Source organism: Sus scrofa, chromosome 11 (assembly GCF_054392235.1).
Source record: "Sus scrofa isolate SSC_HxYL_T2T_F1_AM1 chromosome 11, Sscrofa_HxYL_maternal_Yorkshire_Landrace_v2.0, whole genome shotgun sequence".
NCBI classification, from domain to species: Eukaryota; Metazoa; Chordata; class Mammalia; order Artiodactyla; family Suidae; genus Sus; species Sus scrofa.
The window spans coordinates 12510585-12534925 of NC_139393.1; the positions used below are offsets into that span (position 1 = coordinate 12510585).

The 24341-nt window shown below is 45.6% G+C and overlaps 1 protein-coding gene across 19 annotated transcripts in view; it reads right to left on the reverse strand.

Annotated features, from left to right (window-relative positions):
• The window catches only part of DCLK1 (doublecortin like kinase 1), a 383845-nt gene that overhangs the window by 49055 nt on the left and 310449 nt on the right, over positions 1-24341 (reverse strand). For 12 of the 19 annotated variants that reach the window (XM_084981510.1, XM_084981508.1, XM_084981509.1 and 9 more), the window contains 4 exons: positions 13097-13184; positions 10359-10467; positions 4117-4174; positions 3315-3434 (listed from right to left, as the gene is read on the reverse strand). In XM_084981510.1, coding sequence (XP_084837636.1) covers positions 3315-3434; positions 4117-4174; positions 10359-10467; positions 13097-13184 — 375 coding nt within the window. Of the gene's footprint in view, positions 1-3314; positions 3435-4116; positions 4175-10358; positions 10468-13096; positions 13185-19165; positions 24004-24341 lie in introns of those variants that run through there. The other 7 variants (XM_084981516.1, XM_084981518.1, XM_084981517.1 and 4 more) reach the window with 1 other exon arrangement.

A 24341-nucleotide genomic window follows, 5' to 3' on the forward strand; every position in this document is an offset into this window, starting at 1 on the left:
AGTTCAAATCCAGAATTCTCCATCTCCCCAAATGAGAGACAGGTAATACTGCTAACTGCACCCTTAGCAAAGTGTTCTGCTGCTGGGTGATATGCTCTCTCTCTCTCTCTCTCTCTCACTCACACACACACACACACACACACACACACAGTTCTCATCCTTCTCTAGATTTAGGTCTCTTGGAGTGGGTGTAGTGCTTTCTTTTTCAATCTTGCACTGCTTTGTAAGGAACAGAAAAAAAGGACCAGAAATTGTCACTCCAAAGATGCAGGAGAGGGAGGAGGGTGGAGAAACTTCAAAGACAGTCTTCCAGAACCATTATTCCTCTGCACTTTTGTTCCCATTGTTCTTTGCTCATGTATTGTTATTTGATGAAATAAGGACTTTAGCCTCCAATTTTAGATCCATTTATTTGTAATGCTTTCGCAGAAGTTGGGTCTGATTTGCAGACAACATATGCATCCTTCTTGCACATGAGGCCCCACAACAGCCAAGCCCAGTGGCCAACTGTGTTTATCTGTTACCCGATGTGCAAAGAGACTTAATTTTTCTTTTCAAACAGCAAAGGCAAAATAGAGCACTTGTCGGCTGACAATTTCCAAATCGCACTACTGGACCCGCCCTCTGTTACTCTGGACACCCTCTGCGAGGGCAGCATCTGCCACTGACCCTTCGGCTTCAGCACTTAAGCATATATACATTAAAAAAAACAAACAAACAAACCCACACACGTATATACACATATTTTCTTTCCAAAATGAACATTTTCCCTCTCAGCGTTCTGTCCCTGGAAGGCAAAGCTGCTCTGTGCAGGTGTGCAGGCTGTTTCCGTGGCACCCAGGGGGCGGGGTTTTCACGTGATCCACGTGACCAACACGTGACCGTGTGTAGGGCTGTATGTACATGGTGACCCTGCTAGGACCCCACCGCTGTCCTAGTTATCCAGGCTCTGTGCGTCCTACAGCCTCATTAATTCATCCTCAACAGTCACTGGGACCTACCAGTCCTGCCTTGAAGGCCTGTCTCTGACACAGCCTTCCGGGCCATCCTGGGCTCCTTATCCAAAGCATCCTGTGTGCAGACTGTCACCCTCCTAAATGGCATGTCAACATTCTTTCTCTCCTCCGGAAATCAGCGTTCCTGCCCCGTGGGTCTCTCTGCTCAGGCCCCAACCTTCGCCCCCACTTGCTTAGTCTCACCTTCTGCCACTGCCGTGAGGGTATTTGCTCCCGGGCCACCCAAACAGGCCAGACTCTCTCTGCTCCAAATTCATCCTCCTGAGAGCCCCTTTCTGGACTGTCCCCTCTACTCTGTCTTCCTAACGCCTGTTGCTGTCTCAGGGCCGGGCCCCAGGGCCACCTCCTCCACAGGCCTCCTTCCTCTGAACACACAAGCAGTGTGTGTGCTGGCACTTCTGCAGCCACAAGTCTAAAGTCCTGTTCTTGGTAACTATGGAATTTCACTCTTCAACGTCATTTCACTGTTTTCCAAAATATAGGCCTGGTTCATCCTACAGCTTCTGACCTTCCTGGTGCCCTGTTGGGCTCTCGGGGTTTGACCAACACTGGCCGAGCTTAATTCCTCAGGGGAGGGGGGTGTCACGGAAGACTTTCAGGTCAAGCCTGGGGTTGGCCTTCCCTTCTCGGGATGCTTCCAGATGGGGCCTAACTTCAAGGGCACAATCTAGTGGCTCAACCGAGGAGTCCTGATGCTGGGCAGACTACCATGCAGGCACATGCTGGCCTTGCGAGGCTATCTTGGTCACCCGGAGAAGTTACAAAGGCTGCTAGGTGGCACTTAGCTATTGTCACCTGACTAAGCATATGACTCACAGTCCACTAAGCTTTCCCACAAAATGTGTTCTGAACTCTTAAGCCTTTTCCTATTTTACGTCTCATCTTCAAATTTAATCTTATCTCTCCAAAAAGCAGCCAATAACAGAGGACTGCTCATCAATTTTTAATGGCACACAAAGGGGCAGCAGGAATGGTTTGAAGTTGTTGCCTTAAAAATTCAAGTCATTGTAAAAATACTATTCTTGGTGCTAGAGAAAGTATTATTTATAATGTTGGCAATTGCCACACTTTAGGGTAATAAAGTGCCAATATGAAAGTCTTCTGAATAAATGAAATTTGCCTTTCTTTGTTGGGAAAAATGTTTAGCATATTTTTCTCCCTCATTCTCCACCTTGACAATAACCTTGTGTTACTACAAACAAAAACTCCTCCTCGCCATAAAAGAAACAAATCCTACCTTGAAGCAGGAAAAAACGGGCTTCATCTATGGATATAAATTACGAGTAAGTAACAAAGGCCAACAGATTGAGAGCAAAACGAGTCTGAATGATGAAAGTTTAAAGGCCACAGAATGAACATTTTTCTATATGGCAACAGATTAGTTGACCAAATGCTTTCCTGGCCTTAAATCTTTACAAGAGGACACCCCACATTCCAGGGGGCTCATTTCTGCCACCAGCTCAGGCCAGCGATTCTAAAGAGGGTTCCTGGAGCTCTCGGCCCTCCTGGCCACTCAGCCGAGGCAGAGGGATGTGACCAACTCAGGGCACTTCACGACTGTGTAGAAATTACTTGTGCCGACAGTTGGAGGAAACGTGGAAGAGGCTTGAGAAAAGCACAACTTCGTGAAAATGAAACATTCGGTTTTTAAACACTTCCAATTAAAGTTGCAGACACAGAAGGAGAGAGGGAGTAGGAGAGTTCCCTTTCCCCTACGTTCAACCATCATCAACATCTGGCCCTTCCTATATTCTGTGACTGGACAGAAGAAAAACATAATTTTACGTGACAGGGTGAGGCTGGAAGCTTCGCCGAGAGGTGATGGGCTATTTACATCACTAAGGCTGTGTTTTTTTTCCATCGTGTTAGTGTCAACATTTTTTAAAGCTGGTTTTTGTAATGATGAGTGATACTTTTGGAGTTCATGGGAAAGTTAGCAAATTCTACTGCAACAGTAACAACGACCGCGTTGCTATTGACTATTTCCTGTGTCACAAAAGCAGGCAGAAGACATCTCTCTTATCCTCCCAAGAGCACTCCTGTAGGTGCTACTATCATTACTCTCTGTTTACACAGGCGGGAACTCAGACACAGAGAGGTAGCCCCAAGGACAGGGTGCTATTTAGGTCAAGGCTGGAACTTGACCTTTTGCAGTAAAATTCGAGTGTCAATACTCTTAACCATTGCGCCCACACACCGAAATAAGAGACTGAGTGTGGGGGGAGGAAATAAGGAGCGAGCCCTATTAACCCAGGAGGGTCGGGCACTCTGTTTTCTCTCTCTTTCCAAAATACGCACCTTCACTAATTCCATGACGAGATACAGTTCGGTTGGCACATCCATCTCTTCGATCAGGAGAACGATATTGGGATGCTTCACTCTTCTTAAAATAGACACCTCATTCTGGATCATGTGCTCCTGTCCAAGAGAAAAGCTATCGTTACTCGCATCGCAACTAGCGAGGTGCTCACACACACACCGGACAGACTTGTGGTTGCCAAGGGCTGGGCGAGGGGTGGGCTGGGACTTGGGGACGAGCAGAGGCAAACTATAAGATGGATAAACAACAAGGACCTCCTGTATAGCCCAGGGAACCATATTCAACATCCTGTAATAAGAATAAATGGAAGAGAATAAAAATAAATAGGAGTTCCCTTCGTGGCACAGCAGAAATGAATCCAACCAGGAACCATGAGGTTTCGGGTTCAATCCCTGGCCTGGCTCAGTGGGTTAAGGATCTGGTGTTGCCGTGAGCTGTGGTGTAGGTCATTGACACCACTCGGATCTGGCACTTCTGTGGCTGTGGTGGAGGCCAGCAGCTGTAGCTCTGATTCTACCCCGACCCCTAGCCTAGGAACTTCCATATGCTACAGGTACAGCCTCAAAAAGCCAAGAAAAAAAGTTCAGTCATTCCAACTAACATCCAGTTTATTCCAGGAATATTTACGGAATGAAGTTATTTACTAGTAAGTGGAGGACATTCTATTCCACCAAAGCACAACTCCTAGGGTGAACTCCTAGGTGTTCATCTGGGAGCTCAACTTTGTGTTTCCTTCTACCCTCTGAGCACTGCGTTCAGGAGCATAAACCTTGTACATACTTTGCCTCGACACTTGCTTTTCTTGATAATTTTCAGGGCGTACTCCCTAGCAGTTGACCTGCAAAGAAAAAAAAATTGTTTCATACACTTGATTTCTATTGAATCATCTTGTTATGCATTAATTTCTTACCCACAGATCGTGTATCGTGGTGTAAATGTTTTGTAATAGATTTCATTTTCCTATTTTAAAAGGAATGTGTGAACTTTAAGAGGCTGACTTAGTGTAAGGACAACAAACATGCTACCACAAGAAATGTTGTGAGCTCTTAATCCTGCCACGCTTGTAACAAAACCACCACTATGGCTACTGCCATGTGGTGGCCAGCCTGGCCCCTTCCCTGCCAAGTAGTGTGGTCAGAAGCGGATGTGAGTTTCTGTCCTCCGTCCCAGTCTCTCTTGAGGGTTTCTCTCCAAGGGTGGGCCCTGACGGTGTCCCGAGTGGCTCTCACAGTCATACCGACCACTCTCAAGAGCAGCCCATCCTCTCTAGACCTGGGTTGTGTGCACCCCTGTGTCCTGCTGAACTCACGGGGGAGGTGCTGAAGGAGCACAGGAGGGAATGCTGGGCATCCCCCGCCCTCGGAGGACCTCTGTGGCGGTCTCCTTTGAGAGACAGGAAACGGAGGTGACAGTTAAAATCAGTTCACTTTCCCCAAGTCACATGGCAGTACTAAAATCAGAACTTTGAGTTTCTGGGGTCCCTGCTTCACCAACAGCCCAGCCAACACTGCCCCTCTTCCTTGGTGGGTGTGGGAGGGAGGGCTTAGTCATACTGCACCTTTAAATAGCTCCCTAGCTTGTGCTAACATTTCCAAGATGCTGGAGTGCCAACCACGGCAGGTCCACTGTCAAAGGACACGATGCGTCCTTAATAACCATAAGAAACCACTCTACAAGCACTGCCGTTTCACTTCTGATGGGGAAACACAGAGTCTAGCTTTGTACCTGTAGATAAAGGCCGATTTTAGGCTCCAAATGAATACAATGGCTGTGAAGTTGGTTAAGAACAAAAATTTTAAATAGGGCTTTACATCTTCAGCCTGGAGAAGCACACACCCTAGTAAGGTGGGGACAAGACAGTGATGCGCCTACAAACGGAGAGGTCAGATATTAACAATGCTTTTCAAGGGCATTTTAGAAGCCATCTGCACTTCTAAAAAAGCTTCTTCCCCTACACATCCAGGCCCCTGCAGGGATCTAGCGCAGAAAACAACAAACATCACCCAAACTGACAGGATTGCTCCCGGTTAACCAAACCAGAAAGCAGCTATCACGCTGAAGCCCGCGCTCGCCACGAGGGGGCGCCGCGGCTCAGGTGGGAGGAAGCACCCCCTCTGCTCCCCGCTCCAACTGCGGGCGGCGCCTGCTGGGCGGCGGGGGGTCCAGAGGAACCCCCCCCCCCCAGCCTCACCAAGAAACCAAGAGCCCCTCGGCCTCCGCCCTGCCTCGCCTTGGAGGAAGGCGTGAGTCGGCCTTGGCTAAGTGCAGGGCCGGGGTGACCGACGCCCCGCATAAAGGCCAGACCTTCAGCAGGGCCGAGGGCTGCGGGCGGAGGTGGAGGAAAATCACGTCAATTAGAGGAAAACGCAGTACTTCACACAGAGATTTTCGATGTGTGAGCAGACAGATAAACGAGAACGTGAAGTCCCATCTACGAGGGGCTTCCTCACACCCCAGAAGGATCACAGGATCCCCTCAAGCAGCGCTTCTTCAGAGGCTTCTGAAGAGTTTGCAGATTTGAAGACACTTCACCAGGAGGAAAACCGGCCGTGGGCTGTGGCGTGGGGCGCAGACAGCTCCGATTCGACCCCGGGCCTGGGAACCTCCGCGGGCCGCGGTGCGGCCCTAGAAAGACAAAAGACAAAAACACAAACCAACAAAAAGAATACCAAGAGGAAAACTGAAAACCGAAGGGTTTCTGGATTCCGCTTTTCATCCATCACTAAAAAGTGATAACGAGGCAAATCTGAGACTGCGCCATCTCCGATCTGCGTGCAGGTGTTTCATGGGATGGCAAGGGAACCCGGCCTCTTGACCCACAGCTCTGAGAAAGGCCGGCAGGGCCAGAGAGCTAGGATGGAGCTGACACAGGAAGCGTCTCCAGAAAGAGGACGGATGGGCCGGTGCTGGACCCCAGAGAGGGCTTTTCTTAGCTGTGCATTGGCCTCAGTTACCCTTGATCTTCCATTTCCCTGGAATGAGTAACAATACAGCTTTGCTGCACGCAAGACAAACAGCTAATGTGGGAACCAGGAAGGCGGAATCCTCCTCTACAGCGGACAGGCAAGAAGTCGATTCTCCAGGAAAGAGCAGGCATATTGGCTCCTAGGATGCCAGTCAGGTTCTATCCTGAACCTTCAGCTGAGAGGAAAATGCACGCAAACCTAGGCGGCAGGGGCCCTAGAGCTTACTGGGAAGGGACCTCGGGGGCTGACTACCCAGAACCTTACAAAAGGGGATTAAACACTCAATTCGTGTTACCCAGATTTTATATCCTCCCCGTAGAGGGCCACCAAAGTTAATTCTGCAGGGTTTCTTTCTGGATTCCTTGAGGACAGAACTATAAAGTCATAATAAAATCCTTAATTATTGGACATGCATATTTATAGGAAAGCAGCTGAGTCTGGAAAATAAGCCTAAAAACAGGTCTTAGGACTAAATGTATACCATAAGAATAAAAACTTCACTGCCTGCTCTAACTTGGTAAATGAAAACACTTGGCAAGAAATAAAACCTCAAATCAAGCGTCCCCCACACCCGCACTCTGAGGACTGCTGCACCTGCGGAATTTTGCCACAGCAGAGGGACGGAGACCGGGTCTTTGACCTCCAGGAGTCTACCGCTGGGTAGACCCCAAGACGCCGAGATTGCTGGGGACCATCCAGGCCATCTGCTTCCATGTTCCTGAAATCATATTCTTGACCTTTTACCAAACTACAGAAACCTCAAATGCCACAGTCAAAGCAGCAACAGCGAAACAAGCTTTATGTTCCTCCTCGTCTATAGGAACTCAATCTGTAAGGTCACTTTCCTGTTCGGTTTGACCCAAGGCTAGTGCACAAACTACTAGGGAGGAATGTCCGAATTTTGCAGACTTGAACTAAATCTAATTTTTCAGGTTTGCGCTAAAAATGGCTGGGCAGAAGCGGTCTTGTTTAACTTACTGACGCTCAGCCCCAGCGCGGTCTTCTCCTCGGCCCTTCCCTCAGCCCTGGACGGCGGCAGCAGCATGTCTATGCAAAGGTGCTCGGGGCTGAAGCACTTTTTCTGTGGGCTGTTTTGAAGGGGTTTATGAAGACAGTGTGGAAGAGGAAACGCGGCTCCCCACAGCATGTAGTGAACTTCCTGGCAACGCTTGGCTCGCGGGTCAGGTTCTCAAGCGCAGGGGCTCCGTCGGGACTCGCTGTAGCCTCAGAAACGCCCCGCATAGGCCTGGACCAGCAAGGGCCCCAAACATGTTGGTGGAGCCTGCAAACTCCAGAGGCTGGAGGCAGCAAGGTCAGGTTCAGGAGCGAGCCTGACTGTTTGGCATCCCGGGAGCCAAGACGCCCACTTTTTCTTGGGGAGTCTGCTCCTGGCCTGTCCGACTGTCGAGGAGGATTCGGCCTTCCTGGGCCCCACATCAGCAGTCTGCTTTCTGTACCACGACGCGGTCATGTTTCCCATTCCAGGGAAACGGAGGGTCAAGGTCAATGCCCGGGGGACACCCCAACCCCAACACACACGCCAGGCAAGAGGGCTTCGTAAGCAGCACCCTTGGTTCACAAGTTGTCATAAAGCTAAACCTCAGCCTCCTCTGTAACCAGAGAACTGCGGCATCCCAGAGAGTCTTGTCGAGCAGCTCCTGAGGCCCCTGGAGACAGTGCTGGGGGGAGACAGGCAGCCATCAAGGGACCTGGCAGCTCCGAGGAGCCGATGCGCCACGACAGGAGGGCTGGCCTGTGCAGCGACGTTCGTGTCTCCACTGCTGTAGGAAAACCTTCCCCGTGACAGCAGATTATCAACGGGAGGGGCGTAACGGGCCCCTGTTCATACAGATTCATCCTTCAAAATACAGCAGGATGGACCCCCGCAAGCAATGTGTGCCATTCAGAACATTCTTAGCTGGCTTTTGTTTTCCTGGACCTCTGGCAACTATGAAAAGAATGTTTCATGATATCTCGGGGGAGAGAGGGCAGATGCCATGTGTCCCTGTTGGGCGGGAGAGGATTGCTAACACTCTGGGGAGCAATCTGGTGTTTAGGCTCAGATGGTTCGTCCAAGGAGACCCAAGATGTGCACATATGCAAAACGAACACAATCCAGGCTCGAAAGAAAGAAATTAATTTGAGATGGAGAAATGAGAAATAGCTATTGTGGGAAGACGGGGACTGTGGGCTGAGATGCCATCGTGATCCAAATGCACGCACGCACACGGCTGCTTTGCCAGACGCAACAGATGATGCACGTGGCAAATAACCAGACAGCCCGCCGCGGGAGGGCACGGCGATCTGCTGCCCACGGGGCATTCTGCTGCAGTGGAAGTCGAGTTTCAAAGGGTTGGATGAAAGAGTAAATGAAATATAAAATTACATGAACACACACACTTCCATCCCGCTACCTTGGGAATGGCTTTCCTGACGGACGTTCTGTCTTCTTTGTACGGGCATGAAGGTGGCGTGTGTGACTTTGCCTCGGCCAAGCCACAATCCTACAGGAAACCCCTTGTCGGAGGGGACCAAACGCGGAGCTGAGCTCAAATCGGTGCCTTGCGAAGCCCTCACTAGCTGAGTACTCACTTACTCGGGCAGTTAGCTTCTCCAGGCATTCTTCATATACAACCAGATGGTGCCCAAACTATGGGATTATCATGATCCTTAAATGAGGTATCCTAAGTTAAGGGCCTTTTATATGGTTTGTGTTCAGTAAACACTGGTTGCTCCAGTTTAGGGAGGTGTGAGGCCTGGGGAAGTAAAAGGAAATTGTCTATATTTGGCAGTCACACAACGAAGGGTCAAAGCTTCGTTGGGGTGCCCGGGAGAGGGGTTCTAGCAGGATTAGCTCAGGGACCTTTCATGCTGCCTGTCACCCGTGCCCCTCTCTCACGAAGAGCAGCTGCTCTGGGGGTCACTGTCACCATCGTGGCGAGAGGCTTGGCCCCGCTGGTATGTTGGGTGGGGCAGAGTTTAAGATCCCCTGACCCACCCAGGGGAGCTGAATGAGGGCACCACGGCCTTGGTTGGGCAAAGGGTGAGGGGAAGCCAATCAGTGGACAGCGGCCAAACTCAGGCCCCACGTGGCGTCTGAGGCCCAGGCCAGGCACCCATCTTCCTTTCTACATCCAAGGCCCTGGAGAAACACAACTTCTGGGTCCTGCAGGGAGAGCTGCTGGCCGGAGGCATCCTCTCAGAGGAGAGGCGGAGCTTAGAACCCAGTTTTCCCACAGCAGGGAGAACTCTCGGAGGGTAGGAGCATGTACCCCCCAGGCCGGCCCCCGGGAAGCCAGCAGACAGGCTCGCTCCAGAATGAGGCTCGCTCCCCTGCCTTTTTAACGCCCTGCTCCCGGGGCCTGAGGAGCAGCTGCCGCTGGGCCGGGGCCCCCTCCAGGAGCAACTTCCAAATCCCAACGCTGGGCTTAGGGTTTGAGGGGCCTTCATCTGGGCTAAGCTCTAAGCTGTCACGTCTCCATCTAGCAGCTCCCAGCTACCGTCCTTGATTAGGCATCAAGGTCCCAGAAAGAAACCTTTCACTCCAAGTCCTCCCCTTTGGTCACAAGAGTGCCTGGCTCACTCATTTCAAAACATTTTAATGTATTAAATGCCATTTTGGTTGGGATCAGTCGTCTGTAGGCATTTTAAAGCTTTTTGCAGTTATCATATTTAATTTTATGAAAGTACAGGTACAGCCCACATACAAATGTTCTGACCTCTACAAAATGCCTCCAAAAAGTGGAGAAAAAGAACTCTTCTATAGGTTTTTTTCCAACCAAATGAAAGGACTTACCTGAAAGCTCTGGCACCATTTTGCTGAGTGTATTAAAAAGAAAAATCAAAGTCCTTAATTTATAGATTGTCCCAGGGAATCACTACATTTTTCAAATCTGTTGTTAGATGGGCTTTTCTTTAAATTTTTTTTTTTTTTTTTTTTTACATCTGGAGTTGAGACATTAACCTATTCCATATGTGCCACAGACCACAAATAAGGCCAGAATCTTGGAAAATGTAATGCCAAATGTTTCCTTTAAAGTTTGATATCCTTCTCACCTCTCTACACACTCCTTGACAACAGCAAAATTGCCATCTCCTATTGTCCTTCCGACTTTATATCGTTCTGTTATTGTGGCTGGAATCTGGAAGCCTTCCTCCGACACTTCTGAAAGAATCATTAGTATGTTTTTACTGGTAGAAAAGGAACACAGATGTCGCATAAAAGAGACGTTTAGAAGTATCGTCTAATAGACTGGAACTGACTCAGAATCAATATGTCATTTTCTGCACAGCGAGGCCCTCAAGCCCCCACCCCCGCCCCGGCTGACTGTATCATCAACAGTTTTTTACCAAGACAAATGATAAGCTAAAAGGAGACGTCAAACATATGGGGTCCATGCCCACCTATGTAAGAGTGCACTATGCATTCTGCTGCAGTGGGGGATTCTGGAGAGGAAGTTTTGCTTTTCATTTCATGGCAGTTTGATCAATAGCGTTTACCGAATACCCTGGTGCACGGAGAAATGACATTCCTGGGTATGGGGGAAAATGCAGCGTGTTAAGGGACTCAGGGCGGCTTGACATCTCGGGAGCATGAAAAATGTCTGCTGTTTGGACACTTAGCTTTACCACATCCTGAAATCGAGATCTCCATAAAATTCCTTATGAACTAAACACCGATTGCCACCCGTCCCCAGTATCAATGAGCAGACTTTAGACAAATGTTCTCACCAGCAACCTGCAGAGCAGATGTTGAGTTAAAATTGCTGTATCTATTATGTCTGTGAACAGAACAGTTATGTAGTTTCAATTATGTTCGTGCCATTAACACAATGCATTTTCCCCCTTAAAACGCATTTTGAAATATTTTACAAATGCCTAATAATGCTTTAAATATCTAAGGCTGTAAAACTAAACAAGCCACACTTAGGTCACATAAATATAGTGGATAACCTTTAACATCTTCGGGGTATAAAAAGCCTTTTATAGCTGGGCTCTAAACTTTACATGCTTCAGAGTTATAAATCCTGGCTCTCCCTCAGGCAACCTGAATACAAAATGCGATGGAAGCCGGTGAGCTTTCTAAATGGGCTCCTTTTCTGACCTTTAATCATAAACTGAGACTAAACATTTCTTCTCAAAATAAAATTACAACCTTAGGTGGCAAATGGGCTTTCTTGGTGATTTTTGTGTTCGCCCGGAGCTCAGTCTGCAGCGGTGGGAAACGGGACATGCAGATGTCCCAGCAGCAGACACCTGCTTTCGGACCCTTACTTCCTGGGGTTCCTTACTCTGGTTGGGTGGTCACTTCTGATCTGCGCCACTCCGGAGCTGAGAGTGGATGAAGCTCCTGGACACCACGGCACAAACGCAGGACACTGGCACCTGCTACTTCTGTCCTTGGCACTAGTGCAACCTCTTCACCTCTCTATAGGTGACATGTTACTTTTCACCCACTGGAAGCTCTCTCAGTGGCCTCTGGGATAAAGAGAGAGCCAGAGCTTCACCCCCACCGGCCATCTCGCTCCCAAGAAACCACAGTGTTGCCTCTGTTGGAAGGATTTTAGCCTGGGGATTTTTGCCTAATGCATGGTTAGTGCAGGAGATCCTTGGAGAAGTTTCAAATCCACTGCAAAGCACCCGATGCACAAAACCTCTCTCAGATGACAGGGTCTTAAAGCCCCTCACTACACGGACCATAAAAGTAACCGCCCTCGGCTGTCGCAGGCGAGCCCCGCTTGGGATGGGATGGGGGATGGAAGCAGGCGCTTCTCCCCTTCCCTCCAGGGGGCACCCGTCTGGAGCGTAGGGCTTGGGACCTTTTCTTGCCTACTGACAAGAGGTATCTTTTTGGCTTTAGGCGAAGACGACTTTGCCAAAGGCTTAGTCAAGGACCGTTTCATCTCCTTAGGTAAGAAAAACCCATTGGAACAAAGACGACTTCTGGATGGCTGCATTTCCTACTTCTGGAAATACCAAAAAAGTCTGATATTGCACGGGAGGCAGGAAATAATCCTTGGGTCAGTCACATATCTCACGTAACATACTAAAAGTGCTTCTTCCCCCCAAATGGGACTTTATTGGAAAATTAAATCATATTATTTAAAACCAATAAAGGGTGCTGATGCTTTAACGGTGGTCTGATTATTTCAGTTTTATGCTTTAATTTCTGAATACTTTCCCATAATTAATTGGAGCCTGATAGCGACCCCCAACCCCCGGGGAGGAAATGGGCATCTATTACAATGCTCTCATTTCATAGAAGAGGAACTAAGAGGCAGAGAGCAGAAGTGGCCTATCCAAAACCATCCCGGAGTCAGCCCAAAAAGTCGATTCTGGAATCCAGGTCATCTGACCACTTTCTAAAGTGAATGAGCTTAAGGTCCAAATAATATTTTTGCAGTTGCCATCAATTAATCCTTTTTGTAAAGCCCGCGTTTCCCCATTGCGACTTCACTCCAGTTAGAGTACCTCTGCAGGGCTAGCACAATCAATTAAGAAAGTCAACAGGTCTTTGAGGTTGGGAATCTAGAACAGGGCCACAATCACCCCCTTTTTCTCGCAAAGTGAGCGGTAGCAGGCCTTCTTGGAAGGCCTAGACCCTCGCGGGGAGACCCCCTGAGGACCCCCCCTGCCCCCCGCCTGCGGGAGCCACGTCCACCCCTCCCCCCTCGCTACGACCTTCCCATCGGCCGCGGGCTCCGTCTGCTAGAGAAGCCACAGTTGCCTTGCGTGTATTTAGCCGACTCATCCTCCGCCCGAGGACAAGCTCGGACCCCAAGTCCCAAGCTCACCGCCTTCTCCAGGTCCGTCGTTCTCGTCCATCGAGCTGCAGACTTTGGTGGATGCCAGCGAAGTGGAGGAGCCGCCATGCTGGGAACTCTGCGGGGCGGGGCCGGGGGGGGGGGGGGACAGACACAGAACAAACACACTTGGTACGGGTGCCCACGTCTGGGTGCTGTGCCCAGCCCGGAACCTCAGGCGATCAGTGCACCCACTTCCAGGGCGGAGCTGGGCTCGACCCTGGGAGGCCCGTCCCTCCCTCCCTCCCACCCTCCTGTCCAGTCAGAGGTGCTGCCGGCTGCGTCAGGCTTGTCATGGTCGCTCTGGACCTTCCATGACCTTTTATTCCTTTTCCTCCAGATGAGCGTCCTTTGGCCCACCGTTTAGGTATCTCACCTCACTCTCTCACAGTCTATCTGCAAACAGGCTTCAGACAAGGTGTTATTCTGATCTCTCGTTCTTTTTCTTTTTTTTTTTTTTTTTGTAATCTTACCAACGGATAAAGGGTTGCTTCAGTTTATTTTTTTAATGGAATATCCTTTAAAAAACATTCAGCTTTGCCACATCCTTGGAGAAAGGTTAAAGAGTGGGTTTGTTAATTCCACTTTGAGATAAAGACATAAACAGTGAGCAAGTCAACTGAGTTGCTCAATGTTACCCAACATCAAACATCTACTGATCATTCCTTTTACCCCTGAGGCAACAACAGGACCCAAAAGCCTACGCCTTGTTGATTCCTTTGTCATTTTGGTATCTTTGGACCCAAGGTCCAGGAAGGCAAACAGAGTAACAACTCTCTTATGAAAGTCAGAGGAGGAAACACCACCAAATATTTAAGACTGTGATCAGCTACGAGGCAGGGCTTTCACAAGGAATCTTTCCATCTCTGCATCTACTCCTTGAGACAACGGTCTGCACATTTGGGTGCTAGTTCCAAACAGCAAACACCGCTTGTCCTAAAAGATCCTGCTTCTGTTTCCCTGGGTTTATCCACTTGGTTGGGCTGATGGGAGCCGGGAGGCGGTGAGGGGGCGGCAGGGCTCATGGTGCCGGCTGTCTGTGGAGCAGAGAGAAGGGGAGAGAGCGTCTGTAGTGGAATTCAGAATCGAGAGGGGGCTGGCAGCAGAGCTGACCTGTTTTTCCTCCGCTTACCTGTCTCCCTTCAGCCCCCTCCCCACGCCATCCAGCCTGAACTGTGCCCAAAGGGTGAAGGAAGAGAAGCTTTACATACTCTCATTGTGCCCAGCGCTACCTTGAGAGACAATTCAAAGACTGTAGTTTTCACCCAGAGGATGAAAAGAGTTAGGCAAGGACTGCCGAAGTCACCACAGGCCATTCAAATCCACTACCCCAGGACATTCTCCTGGACATGCTAAGATAAGCATGCGCCATGGGACAGGTTCATCAAAGCGGACAGGTGACACGAGGAAGGTAGAGGCAAATTCATGGCAGTGATGCATCTGCTTCCTCCTAGGACATTCTAGAAGTCTGGTGGTTACTCTAGTACACCACAGCCCCAAAGGCCACCTGGTTTGTGCAGGGAGCCCTTTTTCCAGGCTCCTAAGAACCCCCATGGGGCAGCCTGGGCCTTGAGCTGTGCCCACCCTCTCTCGCTCAGCCTCCCTCAGCCCAGCAGCTCACGCTGTCCTATCTCAGGCCAGAAAGTGGGATGCACACCTCGACCTTGACACAGTCATAACCAGCTCTGTCGAAGGTACTGTAAATAAAAGAGCCTCTGAGTGGGCTGGGCTGACTTTTACAGGTGTGTGTTTGTGAAAACCTTGTATTTATGACATTGGTGGACGGGGCTGAGACGAGGCCGGTTTGCGATGTTGCTGTCTGGAGAAAAGAAACGTTAACACTGCTGTGTGTGAAAGGAAGGTGTGTGTTTTCCAGAACAGGGAGCTCTTCCCGCCCCTGTGTCATCGCTTCCACCGTTGACGTAAGGTTGTTCCAAGCGGAAAAGCAGCAAGGAGACGTCTCGCGGGTAGACCCTCTCTTCTGTGCGTTCCGATCCTTGCATTTCTTCCAGCAGCATCGCGAATGGCGCTGAGGGATGCAGACACCTCACGCTGTGGGACGGCGGGTGCTGTCTTGCTACAGGGTGGCTTAGCTTTTAGAATCAGAATCAAACACGCCAACTAAAGGGCCAGTAGCATGGCAGACACCAGCAAAATGTCCAGAACCTATTGAAGTACTTCCACGATCGTGCTGTTTTCATAAGAATGTCAGATACAAAACACAGAACTCTGACCCACACGATGTGAACACATCGTTTCCATGTAATGTTTTATAAATGTGCTGCATATTATTCACTAAAGTGTCTTATCAACGAATGAACTGCATTTTCAGTAGTGCCACCAAATAGCTGATGCCCTGAATGCTGCTTGCCACAGTGCCAGCTGTGTTTTCTCTGCCTTATGGAAAAAAATCCTTCAGGTTTTTAGGCTCTGGTTAAAAAAAAGGTGCGGGGGGGGGTGGTTAACACACGCCTACTTATGTTTAAAATTGCGTACTTTTTTTTTTTTTTTTTTTTTGTCTTTTCTAGGGCCGCTCCCACGGCATATGGAGGTTCCCAGGCCAGGGGTCGAATCGGAGCTATAGCTGCCGGCCTGCACCAGAGCCACAGCAACATGGGATCCGAGCTGCGTCTACAACCTACACCACAGCTCAGGGCAACGCCAGGTCCTTAACCCACTGAGCAAGGCCAGGGATCGAACCCATAACCTCATGGTTCCTAGTCAGATTCGTTAACCACTGAGCCACGACGGGAACCCCCAAAACTGCCTATCTTTGACTTTAGGTTTGAAAATGTAGTCAATTTCAAACATCACGCTGTCCAAAGATAACCAGCAATTCTAAGAGAAAAACACTGAATTACAAATAGGGTACACTGAAAATGGAAAGTGTCATTTTATTTATTATGCTCAAATAAAGTAAAATAAACATACTAAATTTCTAACGGTGTCCTCTCCTCTTTTCCTCAGAGGAGAGAGTTAACGTTACATACTTTCCTAAGACAATGACCATTCATGGATTCAAAGTATTTCAGGGACTGAAATGGACCCCAAACATTATCTCCTCTATCCTTCTTCCACTGGGAGACCAAACCCACTACAAAAATCCTAGCTATGTGGTCAAATGGCCTAGAGAAGCTGGAAAAAAAAAAATGACCATTTATATTTTTGCATGATTACAAACCAAATCAATGTATTTGTTTTTTCTGAGAAGATAATCCCTTTTATAATACACGCAATGATAAGATTCTGTGTTGGCCTCAGTCAGTCTGCTAATTCCCAGGCAGACCGGTGTACAGTACAAAACACAGTTATTTTAGAATGTAATGCAATTAGCTGCTCTAAGAGATACTGTGACATTTGAAATGTCATCACCTCTAAGCAGATTTAATGGGGACCAGGTGGACAGGCTGCTGGCACCTGGATGCTTTTATGGCACACCTTCATAAAAGCACTGCCCTAAGTAAGAACACATCCTAAGTGCCGCTATTTAGCTTGGGATCCTGTAACAGATGGAGAACATATCACACTTTTTGAAGTAAGTGAGAAAGCTGACATAACAGCTCTAACCACATTTTACCAAGATGGAGCTGATGACTATGTAGTAAAAAACAGTTCATTTCAAAAATAAATGGTACGAGTTACTCCTGCCAGCTGTATTAATGGTGTCACTCAGCTGGGGCCCACACCAAATAAAGAGCATAGGAACATCCAGTTGATCCAATGGATGTAATCAAGGCAGAAAAACCTCACCAGCTAAGTACAGCTTTGTCTGGATACGTGTATTAGTTGCCCTCCACATTCTGTCTGGGCATACGGTTACTACTTGCTTAATTTTTGTTTGGAAGGTAGCCACGCAAGACTTTAGAAATCAACCGGATCAATCTTCTAAAGGAAGGGCACTCACACAGAGTTAACAAACTCGAAAAGACCCTGGTGATCCTGACTTGAGGTCTTCAGAATCTCCGAAGATGACTGCATGTAACAAAACTCAATCACAACCTTGCTTTGAAGCGCCTGACATCCAAGGATCTCGAGGTGTACAGAGAAAAACCATGTGTGTATTTACTTTCCGAGCGGGTACAGAACAGTAAGTTGATGACATCAATCGGCAATAACGGATACGGCTCTATTATTTGCAACAAGGCGCAAAGAGAACTCCTCTTTTTCCAAATCCCTTTGTCTGCATTCTCCACAGTATGTTTAACCTCAAGTTTCTGGCCGAGGCAATCATGTGCATAAGAGCTCAGAATGAGCACTGAAACACTGGAAACGTTATCATAAAGACTGGGCCAGAGTTTTTCATAAAGATTGTAGAACTTTTATTCATGAAATGGGTTTACTTAGAGGAAGGAAAAATGAAAATGGGAATATTGGCATTAAATCTATGCTTGGGAAGCCCCGGGAGCCAAGATTTCAAAAATGAATGTGTTTGATGTGACTTTGTTGTACCAGGCCGTCTGCTTTGCCTCCACCCCCAGTCACCAGAGTGACTTAGGGCCAGGGTCCATGGGTTCAGAATCGAACCGTCTGTCATCGAGTCTCCTCTTAGGAGTTACACTTCATGAAAGCATCACTGGGAAGGGGACCAGGAAGGCATCTAGTTCATCTCCTCTCAATAAAATAGCTCCCGCCAAGACTTACTCCCCAATTCAGGTGCTCAGGCTGTGATAAAGAGAGCTCACTTCTCTTTTAGGCACCCACTCCGTTTTATTTTTTTTGTCTTTTTGCTATTTTTTGGGCCGCTCCCACGGCATATGGAGGTTCCCAGGCTAGGGGTTGAATCGGAGCTGCAGCCACCGGCCTACGCCAGAGCCACAGCAACGCGGGATCCAAGCCGCGTCTGCAGCCTACACCACAGCTCAGGGCAACGCCAGATCATTAACCCACTGAGCAAGGCCAGGGACCGAACCCACAACCTCATGGTTCCTAGTCGGATTCGTTAACCACTGCGCCACGACGGGAACGCCTCTATTTTATTTTAAACTCTCTTATGTTATGTAAAAAAATAAAAAAAGTAGAAGCATAATTTTGAATTTTATAAATTTGTAAACATTCCTTCCAGTTGTACCATTAGTGCTTTGAACACTGTTACGCTTAGGTTATCATGGAAATAATAAAGAGAATCAATTAAAGCAAACTGTAATTTTAAAGTTAAAATAAACCCAGTAAAAATGTTAGATTTAAAACCAGAATTTTAGGGAGTTCCCCTGGAGGCACAGTGGTAACGAACCCAAATAGTATCCATGAGGACATGAGTTCAATCTCTGGCCTCATTCAGTGGGTTAAGGACCCAGTGTTGCCGTGAGCTGTGGTGTAGGTTGCAGATGCGGCTTGGATCTGGCGTTGCTGTGGCTGTGGTGTGGGCCGACAGCTGTAGCTCCGATTCATCCCCTCGCCTGGGAACCTCCATATGCCGCAGGTACGGCCCTAAAACAAAACAAGACAGAATTTTAGACTTCTATAATACTGTAAATATACATATATAAAAAAAATCTGTTTTCTAACTAGGGCAGTAGAATTTTCTATTCTCCTTTATACCATATTATGAATAAAACAGATTATGGATTTGTTCTATATGAACGTTGGGTATCAAGTATTTTATTAGTTATTTTTATTATATATTTATTTGTTCCGTGCTTTTAAAATAACGTTCAAACACACCCATGTACCTATAAACTCATGCACATTTCCCCCTTGCAAATTAGATGACCTTGGGAAAAGGGTCTTCATACCTAGAAGAATGTTAGTATGTTTAAAATTTCTTTTTTTCAACCAGTTGCCAATTCGTTTGACTCAATTCACCCGTGAGCCAACACTGAAAGCATATCTACGATTTTAATATAACCAAGTAGGAGTTCATCAGAGAGTCTTGCACTGTTATCAGTATCACAGTCTTCGCATGTTATTCTGCAGTATCTCAAAGTATTACCTGCTCATGCCAATTACATCACAAGAACATTATAAATATGATTATGAAGGCAACCCTTACCCCACACGGTCATTGCAATTTCAAAGTCTACTTACCAAATTTTCTGAAAGAAACTCACTGAACAACATAGGTGGTTTTTCCTGTTTATTAGGAAGTTATCCTAAGGTGATAAGTGTCACAAAGTTAACTGTGAGAGGAACAACAGGGTCCAGTATGCAACACAAGGCACAATGTTTTACAATGAAACCACAGCATAAAGTGATGGAACTTTCAAAATTGGGTAAGTCAATGAAACATTTCCTCATTCAGCTCCATGAAGCTCTGCTGGTGGCCTCAACGGATGGATTTTTAAAACATGTCGCTGTTTCAACATTTTAACACCAAATGTTCTTTTTAAGAGAATACACATCCAAGCAACTCAAATTGGAAGCAGGAAATATGTCAACCTCTTTATAAAAATGTTATCCAAATTTACAACACTCATTGTGTATTTCAAAGCAAAATGTCTTTAGAACAAATAAACTCAATTCCTTGCTTGATGATGAATATAAACTCAAGAACACACATCACAGGAGAATTAACTTCCGTAGTTCTTTGCCTTTGACCTTCCAGACACCTACTACCCTGGCTTCAGAAACACTCTGTGGCCACACAGAGTACAAACGCCCATGTATTACATGCATCATTTTTACTATCTTGGAATTTACCCATCATCTTTATGAAAATGAACCACATTTTAAAGACACTATATATATCATGCACCCTGAAAGAGCATAGCTAGGCCCTCAGATTTCCTATCCTTTCCACATGCATTACAGGCACAAAATTACAAATATTTTTCAACTGGCAGTATAAAGTATAACAAACTGCATCAGCAACTGGTATAGTGAAGCCAGTAGAGCTCTAATTTGCACACTATATTTCTGCGGGCTATAGCTGTCACTGACATGCACTATGAGAGATGCTAGCAAGGCTAAGGCAAATATGCATAAATAGGCAAATGTATGCATATATAGAATATTCACTCAATTAACATTTTCCAGTGCGTATATATTTATATAGATATATACACACCTACAGCGAGTATAGAAAAGTTACTACTGAAAACACATCAACAGTTTAGAATAGTGTTTTGAAAAAACATAAAACTGCCTTATAGGTTATCTGGCTTTGTTATTACAATTACTTCAAATCAAATATTGTTTGGATTGTCTTCTATTTATGTCTCCCCAATATACTACTACTCATGGCTCTACATAAATCAACATTTCCTTTTTATAGTGAGTAATGACTGACCATCACCACACGTCATATACATTAGAGAAACATCAGCGATAGTATATAATCATTGTAAATAACTGAATATTAAAACATAATATAAGCATTAATTTACACTTATATTCCACACACGGTTGGATTTGTCTAAATTTCAAATTGTTTTGTTTACCTGGATTCCAAATTGTTTAAACTAAATCAGTAATCTGCCTATTATTTGGAACCATTTAGCAAACAACTTTTGAACTTGACCATGCCCCAATTAATATGCCACACGGAATGATTTACGACATGAAAGGTTTTACATGCAATTCCACAAGAGCCAGTAACCTACAAGGCTGTGTCACAAATACCATACTTTACTATTTATGGGCTATAAACCTACACAAATAGCTACATAAGCACACCCATCTACACACCGAGCCTTGCAAATTTACACAGACACCTCCATACCTGGGTAGATATATGGTCACATATGAAAAATTTAGTAGCCCAATAGCTAAAACATATGGAATTATTTTTCAAGTATATTATTCAATATGCTCGTTTGTTTGATTAAGAAATGTAGCTTTTAGTCTACATTGTTTTTAAACTTAGGGAACATGTATGGTATATCAACGCTGGTTTGAAATGTTTTTAGAGGATATTATTTGACTTTCCACTGTTTAGGTAAGCCAACATAAGAACACAGGGACGTGTAGAGATGGGTGGGCTCGTGCTTCTGCCCAGGGCAGTAGGCAAACACTGTGGATTCCCGGCCCACGCCCACCCCCACCTAATCCATTAAGCGAAACGAAGAAGAAACAAACCAAGTGGCTTTCAGAACCAGGCTTTGGCGTTCACACCAAAGTTTATACTGGACATACGATTAGGTTTTGCATTTCTAAAATGCTGAAGGTGGGGTATATTTATTATATCTTCCTCTGTGGTGTCTCGGGGGGGGGGAAGTAAGTGCAAATGAAAAAAGTTACCAAACTTTTCCTTAGAGCACCATGTTGTCAGAGAATATTTAGGGTTTACCAAAAATACACGCTGTTGCTGGAGCTCCCTTCTGCCCAGGAGAATGAGTTTTAAAGTTCAGGGTCTAATTTTTTTTTTAAAGAATTCTATAAGCAGGTAAATCTCATGTGTCTATAAGTCATCAATTCGGTTCCACCAATGCACTGAAAACTTCTGGTTTGTTGCTGAGAATTTTTTTTTTTTTTTTTTGTAATTTCTGCTATAGTATAATGGAATTATGCTCTTCATAGAAAGAGATCTCAAAGTCTATAAATGGTGTGCTATTTCAATCTCTGAGGGATTTTAGTTTCGAAAAGTAAATGATATATATTGCCCCTGAACAGTCCTTTAATAAAAGTCATATGTTCAAAAGATTAAATGCTGTGGAATAGCATTTCCCTTGGAACCGCGTGAATGGAAAGTTGGCCATGATATCTATCAGCAATTAGTACAAGCCCAGTTTCTTTTTGCTGTGTCTAAACAAAGCCCTGGGCTTCATATCAGTTGGCAATATCTGCCACTTATCCAGAACAAACAGCATTTATTGGACCTTTCTGAGCAGGAGTTATCCCCAAGATTGACAGTTCAGGGAAGTTAAAATTATTGGAATTTATTTTTGTTCTGGACCATCTGACCCCACCAGATCTAAGTTAACTGTTCCACTGCTTTCTTTGCATTTTTGACAGTTCAGTCAAATATACACTGATCTTTTATGGACTCAACTGTATTAAGTAATGCATTTTACAAAGACATAACTAGAACAGACACCAGCATAGGCAACCTCACAGATGTTTACTGTTTCAGCTAAAACAAAGCAGCCTTTTGATCTCAGCAGGAGTCTCTGTTCATTTCTATTGGAAACAGTTTTAAAACCTGAAGTCTGGAACAGGTATTATTATGAAGGGTTCTTTCAAGATGGAAGGGTTCAGTTTGCACTTCTCATATAACCTGCCAGAGAAGTGTCTTTCTCTCCAACAGACAGGATAATGAGGCACTAATTATTCCAAGGCTAAGTTTTCAAATGCTGTTAGGTTGCCTGGACTTTCTTCTTCTTCTTATGGTTGGAATATTTTGTCCACTTGGAAAGTGAGATAGTAACGTATGTAACTACAAACCAGACGGTAACATGGGATGGTGGAACAATTTATCAAGGAGATAAATTGCTAACATTTAAAACAGTATATGACAACTGCATGTCTCTCCACCTTGAATCAAACATTACATTTTTAAATTCAGTTTTCAAGTAAAATTTGAAAAAAAAAAAAAAAACCCCACCAAAAACCCAAGTAAAAGCCTCCCAATGGCACCATACATTTTAAATTTATCACCTACTGAGATATGTCAAGCCTGTAAAATATCAAAACCATGCCACACAAAGTCTTAAATTGTTAGTGTTTGAACTAAGAAAACTAAATGATCACTAGGGTATGGTTTAAATACAATAGACCATACACGTTAAATTCATTCTTAACATTCAGATTTAAAAAATAATTTTTATATTTAAGCAAAGCTGACTATAATTTTTTAAACAGAAGACTACAAAAGCAGAATTAGTGTGTTAGTGTTTAACAATGGGTTATAACCATAGATTTACTTGGTTTAACACAAAAGGAGTTTTGCATATCAACGTTTCCAAAACATCAGCAAGATCCAGGATTTATCAGCATGGAGATTTGGCTATTTCAGGCCAGACCTACAGAGCACCATTTAAAATAATTTTGCTTTCAAATTGATTTTTTGGAAGTCAATTACAATTTAAAAAAAAAAATCTGTTTGAAAAAAAAGGAGCTTTCATTGCTTCGGCCTTTACACATTGGAAAAATTACATATATGGTTGTAGGGAGGAATTACATAATTTATAGCAATGCCACTGAACAAATTCTTCACATGTGCCATCTCGTGTAAGCTACACTTATACTCTTTTCAATAAAAGTTTAAAAATAAAATTTACTTGATGACACAAACAAGGAAAGTTTCTGACGTGAGAGTTTTCATGCGCTGCGCCTCAGCAGGAGTGTTTCCTCGTCCCTATTAACCCATAAAATGACAAGTAGCTCTGAATGTTGTCTAGGAAGCAAAAGAATTCTACTTGAATATTTTTATTAGTTTGCGACAAAATGACTTTTAAATTTTAAGAAAGAATGTAACTTTATGGAAAAATGTCTGCTGGGGTGGGTGGGTGGGGGCTTTTAATCTGCTTGACCAGGAAAAACGCACAGAATTACAAAGGAAAATTGCCTCTACACATCTCATTATGATTAAAATGAAAATCCCCATCTGTAGAAATCATGACTCTATCTATATTGACTGCCACATCATTAGCATGTTTTGATGCCCAAGACTGGGCCCAGATATGAAATGCATCTAGAGCCAGGCCTGGGACAAAAACCTCACCGACTGAGTCTGTCTGTGCTCAAGCTTCCTCAGTCAAACCAATGTAGGAGACAGGAAGCAAACATCTCCTTCAGGGATTAACACCATGAATATAAAATGCCTGGATATTTCCCTTTACATGGCTTGGGCTTCATAATTTCAAGGTATGCAAAACTCTTTTGTGTATTTTGCTGTTAGACTTTTGCTTAGGAAATGTGAAACCTTCACCCAACCACAAACCATATACATGGCTCCATTGTCTCTTTTACACTGAGTCTCCTACTGAATCCAAATCATCCGAAGAGAGGGGGCGGTACAGGTCCTGTAAGATGAAGAGTGGAGCCGTGCTGAATGGGCATCCTTGGTTTCTAACATCATTAGACCTTTCAGAGTCACCAGATTTGGATAAGAGGGAAACATAATAACGGAGAAACCACTTAAACCAATGAAAATGGGGATTATTTTGCCTTATTGCCTTGATTTGCTCATGAGCTTTCTCCTGCCTTTGTGTCCAGTTGCCTTTTACAGCCCCTGAGGTCTGTCAATGCCAACCCTGCCACTACGTATCCAGGCAGTTCTTCCTTGAACCTTTCCTTCCCATTCTGGCTAGAAAAGGCATGTGCTTATTTAACTCACTCAATACTTTATTAGGAGCCCGGG